This window comes from Sorex araneus, chromosome 1 (genome assembly GCF_027595985.1).
Source record: "Sorex araneus isolate mSorAra2 chromosome 1, mSorAra2.pri, whole genome shotgun sequence".
In the NCBI taxonomy this organism is placed as follows: Eukaryota; Metazoa; Chordata; class Mammalia; order Eulipotyphla; family Soricidae; genus Sorex; species Sorex araneus.
Genome location: NC_073302.1, coordinates 363,897,352 through 363,908,462, shown reverse-complemented (window position 1 = coordinate 363,908,462; position 11,111 = coordinate 363,897,352). Strand labels below are relative to the sequence as shown.

At 42.2% G+C, this 11,111-nt stretch overlaps 1 protein-coding gene across 2 annotated transcripts in view; it reads left to right on the top strand.

The window, feature by feature from the left end:
• Positions 1–1,800: 1,800 nt before the first annotated feature.
• TAX1BP1 (Tax1 binding protein 1) overlaps positions 1,801–11,111 on the top strand; it is a 54,797-nt gene continuing 45,486 nt past the window's right edge. The window contains exons 1-2 of one of the 2 annotated variants that reach the window (XM_004604054.2): positions 1,801–1,951; positions 9,653–9,821. In XM_004604054.2, the coding sequence (XP_004604111.2) occupies positions 9,660–9,821 (162 nt within the window). In that variant the 5' untranslated portion in view covers positions 1,801–1,951; positions 9,653–9,659. Of the gene's footprint in view, positions 1,952–2,391; positions 2,515–9,652; positions 9,822–11,111 lie in introns of those variants that run through there. The other variant, XM_055125789.1, reaches the window with a different exon arrangement.

The following is an 11,111-nucleotide window of genomic DNA, read 5'->3' as shown; positions in this document are numbered from 1 at the left end:
ACAATCTATGCCTACCCCCTATAAAGAGGATGTTGTTCACATTAACATAAGTCTAAATTCTTCCATCTCTGAGTTTATTTTTTATTTGTTTATTGCTTTTGGGCTTTATCTGTCAGTGCTCGGGGATCACTCTGATGGGGCTCTTGGACAATATGGGGTGGAATTTGAACCCCTGGTCAATTTCACATAGGATAAAGTACTCTTCTAAAGTCGGAAAAATTCTAAATTTGGAATCCACTTAGGCCAGAGATTTTATTTATTTATTTATTTAATTAATTAATTTATTTAAATGTTCTTGAATTACAGTGAGATAGTTACAAGCTTTCATGTTTGGGTTACAATCATACAATCATCAATCACCCATCCCTCTACCAGTGTACCCCACCACCAATATCCCCGGTATACCCCCCCTTTCTCACCCTCCCCTTGCCTCAGTAGCAGACAATATTCCCCATACTCTTTCTCTACTTTTAGGCATTATGGCTTGCAGCACAGACACTGAGAGGTCATCATGTTTGGTCCATTATCTACTTTCTGCACACATTTCCCATCCCAACTGATTCTTTCAGCCATCATTTTCTTAGTGATCCCTTCTCTATTCCATCAGGCCAGAGATTTTATATAAGGGATTATAAATCTTTATCTATCTGTCTGTCTGTCTGTCTGTCTATCTTTTCTGTAGCTTTAGTGCACTGCCAGCATACAAAAAAACTCTTTACCTTGCTTGGAGAAAATGTCTGAAAAATTCAAGGGATCACTATTAAAATAACTAAAACTCCCAAGAAAACACCAATGGGTCTAGGGGGAGGGAGAGAAAAAGGGCTAAAAATCCAAAAATCCAAGAATTTGAAAAAGAACAGGGATGGGAGAAGTAGCTCAATGAGCTGGATATGTAATTTGCATGCTGGATGGTTGGGCTACAATGACGAGATTCGTAGTATGTAGTAGTACGAGGACTGACCCACAAGTAAAGAGCTTAGGAAGCCCCTGAGCTATTGAGGGTGTCTCCCTCAAAAAACAAAAATAAATACGTGCACAAAAATTTCTAATAATTAATTCCATTTAGCATATTTTGTCTGATTTAACTGAAAATTGATGATTAGAAATTTACTATATATGTGATTAAAAAATACAAAGAGAAAAACAAAGAGCAATTCCTATGGAAAGTTGTGCTTATAAAGTGCTTTATATACCTTGAGTTATCTTCACTATGAAAAGTCTCCTGGTAGAAAAACTTATTATTGTTCACTATCACATTTCCTTCATATGTAAAGACCACGAAAATAAGTGATTTATCAAGGTTCTGAAATACTTTGATCAAGTATAATAAAACACACCAAACCAAATTCAAAGATATTAACATCTAGGAAATGAATCAATCGGTAAATGCTGGGAACTCTTACTATTGGTATTAACAAATCTTTTGTCTTACATTATTGTCATCACGTGTACTAGGGAGGTGCGGGGCTGCGACACCTAGTCTGGATGTCGCTTTGACACATTTCTAGAAGCCGGGCAGTGACGTGGCAGAAGTGTTTGCACCGAACAGGTAAATTACTCAGCTATCCCGGGGAAAGTCAACAAACAGCAAACACTTCCGCTAGGCGGGGCCTGGGTCTGTGCGCGAACTCCGCGAGACCCAGAAAGTGGAGGCAGAGCCAAGCCAAGAGAAAAGGCGGCACAGGGGCCCCGAGAGACCGGGCAGCAGAGCCGCCCCGCGGAGGGGAGGGCAGGGGGTCTGCGCGGAGCCCGGCCCCGCTCTAGACGCCGCAGCGGCCGGGGCGTGTCCGTGGGCGGAAGTGACGTCGCGAGCCGCTCTCCCCCCGCCCTCGGGTGGGCGTGGCCGCCGGCGGAGTCGGCCCGCGGAGGCGGAAGAGCTTCGGCGGCTGATGGCGGCTGGGGATTGGGATCTTCTCTAACGCTCCCTCTCTGTCCGGGAAGCCCTCGCTGGGTAAGGCGCCTCGGTCCTCGCTCCCCGGCGTCTGGGGGTCGGGTGGCCCCGCGGCGGGGCTCGTTCGGGGGCTCTCCGGAGAGGCCCTTGGCGTGTTGTCGCCCGGAGAGCGGTGTCCGCGGTGACGCCGCCGCCGCTGCCGAATGACTCTGGGTTTCTGCCCGCGGCCCGCGACTGTGACGCGCCGCGGGGCGCCGGCGGCCGGCGGGAGCCCGGGAGAGAGCCACGGCCCGCGCGGGAGCGGCCCGCGGGGCGGGGGCGCGGGCGCGGGCGCGGGCGCGGGGTCGCGGGCGGCCGGCGCCCCGGGAGACGCGGCTGTTTGGGCCGGCGGCGTCAGCGGCGGGGGAGGCGGGGCGTCCCGCGGCGGCGCGGGCGGAGTCGGCGGGGCTCCCGGGCCGCCCCCCGCTGCCGCCCCCTCGGCCCCCGGGCCCGCGACGGCCCGCGGTCTGGGCGGCTGGCGGAGCTGGGGGCGTGCGCCCGAGACTCCTCGGGGTGGGGGCTTCTGTGCGGCGGCGTGTGGGTTTCACAGGCTCTTCGGAATTGCAACTATGTCAGGCATCCCGGTGGGAACGGCTTTCCCTTTTCTTTAAAAAACAAATTCTATTTTATTTTTTTTTTTCAGCTCTGCATTCCGTTAATTGTGAAATTTCCACCCCCCTGCTTTCCAGCAGTTGCTAATTATAATTTTGTGGCTCGGTTCCGAGGACTTTTTTTTTTGGGGGGGGGGTTAAAGAAATTGACTAGCATGGCAATGAACCCAGAAGGGGCCTCGTGACCCGCTAATTGCTGCGGAGAAGTTGCCCCGGCCGGACCTTCGCTTCTGGTCCCTTCCCGGCCGAGGGTAGACCCGGGTACGAAGCGCTGCTTCTTGCATTAGCAATGAGGGTGGGGGTCTCCCCACTGCCCCCCACTCCCCAAGGACGGCCTTGTGTAGCTTTTGTCTGCTCCTCGCTCTGTTCATAAACGGCGCTCTCTCCACAATTATGGGTGCAGCCGTTTGTGTAGAATCAGCAGTAAATAGCTTTTCCTTAAAATTAACAGCTATCTTGGAATTCTGGCTCACTGTTTCGAAAGTTTATACTGTTCTGTTGAACCTTTTAAACGATGTCAAACATTTATGAGTATTTAACGATGCTCATTTCTATTCTCTTGCGGGTCTTAACTTCCAATTCGAAGTTTATTGGGTTGTATTCTTTTGGAATCTAAATATTATATAAAATTTTGGCTTTTTGCATGTCTGGATTTTTAGAAGTCATTTTGTAAACTGCAAGTAAAACTTGAGATAAAAGGTTCCCCTCTAGAAGAGAAAGAAGAGAGGTGCCTGCCATAGAGGCAGGGGGCGGGGCTGTGTGGCAGCTTGAGGGGGCGGGAGGGAAACTGGGGACACTGGTGCTGGGAAATTACCCTGCTGGAGGGATGGGTGTTGGAACCTGGTATGACATGTACAGTTTTGTAATGCTCCATCTCAACCGTGATTCAATTAAAAAAGTTTCCCCTCTCAGTTATGGGCTAAGCTGATAGCTTTTTAGACAGGGTTTTTAAATTCCCTGAAAAGCGAGTGGCACCTGAACTGACTGACCCTCAGCTATAAAGAGTTCTGGAGATAGGGCTTTCTATTAGAGGGCAAAAATAAATGTTTGGGGGATTGCTGCTTCTTCCCAGGACTGCCGCTTGTAACATTTTTTTCTGGTTCATGAATCAGTTTGTAATTTTTAACTTAAGATAGAAGCTAATAGAATATCCGACATAGTTTCCTCTTCAGATGTCTGCCCCATAGGACTGGTGTGTGGAGGTAGTTATAAAAGTTCATGTCATTTTAAATGAAGGCTTAAAAAACTTTTGCTCGCTTTTCAGCCATAGCATGTTACGTGTTTCTGTTACAGTAGGTTTTTATATGCACTGAAAACAACACACGTTTTTATTACAAACCTTTATTTTCTCTGGTGTTACTAACTTTAATCGTGAAAGGTTTTAAATTAATACAAAAGGAGAAAACAATTTTTAAAGAGACCCCATTTTACTTATTCCCTCTCCTTTTTTTTTTTTTTTTTTTTTTGCTTTTTGGGTCACACCTGGCTCTGCACAGGGGTTACTCCTGGCTCTGCACTCAGGAATTACCCCTGGCCTTGCTCAGGGGATCATATGGGATGCTGGGATTTGAACCCGGGTCAGCCGCGTGCAAGGCAAACGCCCTACCCGCTGTGCTATCTCTCCAGCCCCATTCCCTCTTCTTAACACGCCCCTTATAAAGTGAGTTATTCAGATATCAGGATAGTTTAGCTATTATTGGCTTAGCATCTTTAAAAAGGATCTTTAAAAATATAGTCATAGTCAAATTATTGCAGATGGCAGAATTACCTTTTTGGATTCTAATGGTTACAAATGACAAGTTTAAATTAAAATGCTTTAATTTAGTTTCCTCTTCAGATGTCTATGCCCATAGATGTTTGTATGCTTCCAGTATGGGCTATTTTCCATTTAGTTGATGATAGCTTCATTTTCTGGGTTAGTCAAGTAAAATGAGTATTAGGAGGCTCTGGAAAAAGTGATATAATAAAATGCTATCTTCAGGTTCAGAAAAGCTTGGAGAAAAAGCATTATAGTAAAGGTATTAATATATTTGCTCTCATGCCTTTCCCTGTAGCTAAATTATTGTATTTGTCCTTAGTACCACAAAACTCGATTTTAGACTTAAGACTGCATGCCATAAGTTTGCATGGCAGATACAAAGCAAGTCTAAATCTATTAAAACTTTTAAGACTGCAGTAGGAAACAGAAGAGAGGGCATGTAGGTACATGTAATGCCTTTTGGACTTCATTTCCCTGCCAACTATGTCTGGTCTTGGAATTCTTGACTGGAAAATTGACTTAGTCCAGGCTTGTATTTTAATGTGCCTGTGTTTCTGGAGATATTAGAGAATGGGAGGCAATATTTAGTACAGTAAAGCTGTTTTTACTGCCCTTTGCGTGTTTTGGCCATATTTTTTTTCTCTTCGGCCAACTGAGGTGCAGTTAGTACTTTTCCTCAGGATGTTAGTGAAGCTACACTTACCAGGGATTACCACAAGGTGATGCAGTGACTTTGTACTTGTTCACTAGACATGTGTATTGGTGGTGTGTTACAAGCATACATGTATCGTTTGTGTATGTGAGTCATCTTGTTACATTGACGTTTTCAGTGATTTTCAACATTTTTTCGGATTTGCCTGTCTTTTCACTCTAATCTGTGTAAAGAGTGAAATTGAGGGACTTTGGAGTTAGACATTTCATTTTACCTATTTAAAATTGTTGACTGATTGAAATTACATACAGATGACCTTTTCCTTATTAACTTTCTTATGACTAGAAGCAATATAATTAAAAAGCAAGTAAAAGAGTGAGGGGAATAATAATTTTAAAGTATATAGTCATAATTGCATTGGAATTTTTTAAAAGGCTGGTAAGAGTTTTATGAAGGTTATTAGGATGATTATATTTTCAGACTTATAAGCATGATCTATTTAAAATTATGTTAGGATTTTCCGTTAAAAATAAATTGGATTTGGGGGGATGAATTAAAAATGAAATTTCAGGTCAGAGAGATGGTATAGGAGTTACTGGAATTGCCTTGCATGCAGCCTATCTATCTCAGTCCCCAGCACTGCAGGTTTCCCAGGAAACCACTAGGAGGCACTGCTGGGAGCAGCCCTCAGTATAGAGGGGAGGAATGGTCCTCTGTGTCCCAAAATGCCCTTCCTTCTGAAAGAAGAGATTTTGTGTTATGTTTACTTAGAACAATGAAAAAAAATACAATATTGGTAGAAATTAGAATCAGTTGAGTAAAAGTTCTTTTTCTTTGTTTTCCTTTTTTTTGGGGGGGGGCTTTTGGGGGTCATACCTAGCAATTCTCAGGGGTTACTCCTGACTCTGCACTCAGGAATCAATCCTGGCAGTTCTTGGGGGACCATATGGGATGCTGGGAATTGGGTCAGCCAGGTTCAGTGTGCAAGACATTTGTGCAAGGCAAACATCCTACCCACTGTATTAATGTTTTGGCCTCAAAACTTAAGTTTTCTAAAATTTTCCTCCTCTGTCCCCCCTTCTGGACCACATCCAGTTGTGGTCAGAGCTTAGTCTTAAGTCTGTGCTCAGGGATCAGTTCTTTTGTGGTGCTCGGGGAACCATACAGGATGACAGGGATTGACCCCGGTTGGCTGTGTGCAAGGTTGTGTGCCATGCCTACCTGCTGTATTTTTCTCCAGCTCCCAAACTATTTTTTTAAAAAACCTATCTTTATAAAGACTGCTAAGTCTATTATAAAGACTGCAAACTCTGTTATAAAGACTGCTAACTCTATGGCAGTTTATTTTTGGTCTTGATACATTTATATGTATATATTTATACACATGCATATATAAATGCTTACATATATGCTTTGCGCTAAATCATACTGTAATTTTTTTCAGTGAGTTATAAGTCTAAGATTGGATTATGGATTTTAAAAACTTTATTGAGGATAAACAAATTGTAAACTGCCTTATTTTATAACAACTTTCCTTATATTACTTTTGGAAACTGTGTGTGTGTGAACTTCATTAGGTGTTATTTAGATACAAGTTTTAAGAAAAAATCTTTCTTTTTACTGCTCTCAATTAAAACCTTAGGAAACTCATTCTATACTACCTTTTCTTCTCCTGAATAACTTAGAGAAAATTAAATGTTCACTCTTGCTAGAGAAATGCTTTGATTCGCTCTAGTTTTGGTTTTCCATCAAATAGAGTTTGATTAAATTACATTTACTATTCAGTTTCAGTCAGTAGTGTCCTAGTCTGTAGTATAGTGAACATTGAAAAAATCTGTGGCTAATTCTTCTTGCGTCCCCCACACTCACCTTTATGAAGCTGCTGTTTTGCAGAGGTTATTTTTAGGAATAATTGCATCATGACATAATCCTCTCGAAGCCAGATTAGTGCAGACAATTCAAAGAAATAAATAGAACTCTTCAGTTATTTTAAGCAGCTATTATTGGCTTAGCAGATACTTCTTTTTCATTTTACTGAAGCTGGGAAGTATTGACAGTTCAGTTCTTTGAATCGGATTACTGGTAATAAGTGCAGGCTGTGTGCACAGTAGGGTTGTTACTGAGTGCACCAGCTCGCTCTTTACGGCACATTCAGCAGCCCCTGGCAGGGACTGGCACTCAGTTGGCCTCATACTCTCCCTTCAGTGGCTTCCAGGTTTCCAGGTTCTTTTTTGGGGATACCTAATGTATTATTTCAGTAAAGTAGCTTTGACCATAACAAACAGATTGCGCAAGAAGGAAAGTGGTTAATTTTTGAAGGCCTTTCACTTCAAAACTTAGATTTTTGGCTTAGTAGTTTAAACTGGTCAGCAACAGAAACAACTGCAGTCTTAGACTTTAGGAATAAAAACTTAATTGTTATAATATGAACAGACTCTTCCTGCTGTGCTTGCCCTTTACAACAGTGGGCTTCTAGCCTCTGGATTGCAAACCTGTGCCTCTGCAGAAATTTCCTGCCAGTCCTCAAGAAAGTTATTGCCATGTAACACATGATTTTCATTTTTAACTATTTGGTTTAAAAATGAATGCACAAGAGGCTACTATAAATAATTATTTTTATTTTAGCAATCTGTGAAATACTTTTTTTTTTTTTTACTGGCAGATGGGTTAAAGTGGTTGAAAATCACTGCTGTATCAATTTTATTTGCAAAGCAGATTTATTTGCAAGAATCTTGCCCCAAATTTCTTCATTTCAGAAGATGCTTTTTAAAAATGTTGTTTGTTTTTGGATCATACCCAGCTGTGCTCAGGGCTAGGCTCAGGGATTACTTCTGGTGGGGCTCGGGTTGGGGAACCATATGGAATTCGGGGGTCAAACCCAGATCAGCCGTGTGCAAGGCAAGCTCCCTGCCTGCTTTATCACTCTGGCCCCAAGATTCTCTTTTTTGGCGATGGGGGGAGGAGTGAGTAAACACCAGGATGCTCAGGGCTTCCTCCTGTCTCTGGCTCAGGTGTCACTCCTATCAGTGCTTGGGGAACCATAGCAGTGCTTGGGGAACTTTATGTGGTGCAGGGAACTGAACCCAGGTTGACTGTGTGCAAGGCAAGTCACCTTAACCTTTGTACTGTCTCTTAGGTTCTGAGATTCTGGTTTGACAACTTAAAAGTATGTCTTAGACTAGTGTTGTAGGTTTTTTATGTATTGTAGAATCAGTTATTATACTGAGTCTAGAACACTATAAAGTTTCCAATAAATTGTTAACTTTTAAAAAAAGTTGACAAAAGGTGAAAGTGTAGATTTTAAATGTGGATAACTTTTGTGTCTGCAAACTTTCATGATTCACTTTCACCTTTTGTCAACTTGAGCATTCACTAGATGTACTAGAAATTTAATAGGTTTAAAATTCAATAGATAAGTTTAAAAAATACATTCGATTTATACATTTTTATTTGCTTTTTAGAAGATAGTCCATATATAAATATATGTTCCCCTCGCGCCTCCCCCACTCCCCGTTTTTGTATACGCTTCTCCACTTCTCTGACCTTAGTGCTCTCATACAGTTTTAGCTGTGGTGTACAGTGCTCGTGGAGCTCGTATTCCTTTCACTGTGCATGTCAGGACTCATGCTCTTGTTTGAGGCATACACATCATGGCTGTGCTTACCTTGGAGCCATGTGCTGGGCTCACACGTGCTCGCAAGACTGTGGTACCTGCTGGGGGCTGCACCCTCTTTGGTGGTGCTTACATATAGCTGGATATAGTGCGACCAAAAATTATCTGTAGGCCCACCAGGGATCTGAGCAGCCAGGCTCAAATATGGGAGCAGCCAGACCTGGTGTAAAGCAGGGGGTTACTTGGGGTGACTTCCCTCACCCTTTCCCTCCTCCATCTCAGCATTTCTCTCTGTCGCTCCCCTCCTCTTTCTTCTCTTTCCCTCCCTCCCACTCTCTTTTTTAAAATTTTTTTTTTTTTTTGCCATGCCAGGGATCAAACCTGTGGGATAGAGCTTTACCACTGAGCTACACCTCAGGAGGCCCTACACAAACCAAAAATGTGTGTACATACAGTTATGTACCTGGGTTCCACTCACAGAAAATGATTGTTGTCATCTCATAGTAATTTTAATAAGGAGTTCTGGAAGTCCTGAGTGTGGGTTAGGAGAGGTTAAAGTTTTGCATGTAGAGGAGAGCAAATGGGATGGGTCAGATTAGGAAGAAAAATGATTAAGGGCTAACATAGAAAAAGCTAATTGATCATTAATAAAATAATTCCCTTTAACATATTTCTGTTGTCTTTCTAAGGGCTTGGCAGGTTTATATTGGAAGCCCTGAGCACCATCGGGTATGACCCAAAAAGCAAACCTCCCCGCCCCCCCCCCGACAGAGAAGTAAAAATACCCCTTGCTCATTTATTTTTGTCTGCATTAGAAATCAAGGATTAAACTTATTAAAGCTTTTTTAGAGTTGAGAGGCTTGCTTTTCTGTTCTGTAACTATATCATTCCCTTGTAACCTCCTGGCCCATATTGGAAATTGGTTTTCCAGTTTGTTTTTATATTTAATCACTTCAAAAGAATTCCTATATTAACAAGAACAAAAAAAACCCTGTGTGACATGCAAATTTTTATGAAATATTATGTATTTTTGGATATGTTTCTTCATAAAGGGCATCGCTCAATATGTGCAAATTACTTGTTTCAGGATCACAATGACATCCTTTCAAGAAGTCCCATTACAGACCTCCAACTTTGCCCATGTCATCTTTCAAAATGTGGCCAAGAGTTATCTTCCTAATGCACACCTGGAATGTCATTACACCTTAACTCCATATATTCATCCAAATCCAAAAGATTGGGTTGGTATATTTAAGGTAAGAGAAAGCTGCTTTGTAATTCTTTATTTTAAGTAAATTGATAAGTTATTTCAATTCTGCACTAAGGGGTAATTTTTACAAATGTGAAGTGTATAAATGTATAAATGTGAAGTGTTAATATTTGTAAATGTAGAAGGTTCAACTTTATTCAAGGATTTGTGAAAATTATTTTACATTTTTAAATTTTCCTTCTGTTTATTTTGTTTCTTCCCTCCAAACTAAAATGATCTTTTCCTTTGGGGTAATGTGTCATAAGCCATTTTTTCATTTCATTTATAATTCATTTTTTACAGGTTTTAAAGTCATGTTATCTCTTTCAGTTGTCCTGCATGGTTTATATTTGCTCACATTACATTTTATGCTTTTATAAAAGGATCTGTTTTCCATAATTAGTAAACTCGTTTTTTTTCTTATATTTTGTGTATATTTGCTTGAAAATTTTACTGAAATCACTACAGTGGTGCTTCACTGTAAATGTGTTTTCTGAAATTCATAGCTGTTTTTTGGGGGCTAGGGGTATTAGTGTGGGGCTACTTAAGCACAGTCTTTCCCAGAGATACTTGACCTGAATATGAGGGTCCAATGGTTTGTGTGCAAACCCAAGGGTGCAGTGCTTCCCGGCCCACAGGTGCTTGGTGGCCACCAGGGCTACCCCTGATGGCCCTTGGAGATGGGGCGGGGGGCAGTGTGGTGCTGGGGATCTGATTTATGGCCAGCTTTTTGAGCTGTCCCCAGCCCCTGGTGATTTCAGCTTTTTGGGCTTGTCATAGAGACCCAAAATATGAATGTCTGAATCGTAAAAATGTTAGAAATGTCTGAACAATAAAAATTTGATTTTTGGGCCATCAAGCAATATTCAGTGATCTTGGGGGCCACTCTCATGGTATTCAGCCAACCCCCTGGCTATTCTTTGGAACTTCCTGGAGGGCCGTGTGGTGCAGGGGAGCAGATTCTGGGCTGCTTGTATGCCAGACTTGTGCTGTAGCAGTTAAGCGTCTCCGTGGCCTCTTAGCGTTCTTTTAGAAAATTTTAGTCCTTGATCTGCAGGTGTAGAAATGTTGCTAGATAAGCCTTATGTGTTAATATTTTTTTTAACCAAGTTTAGTTGGATTCTACGTTACATTCCTATCTAGTATGCTCCTACTGGGATGTCAGTATTGTAGAGTTTGAGATGTCATTCCAGAAAAATCAGAATATTTAACTGGGCAGTGAGCTTACATGGTGGTGGTGATTTAACATGGGCCTGGCTGCTGGGGTTTCCAGAAGTACAGGGTGGGGTGAGGGGAG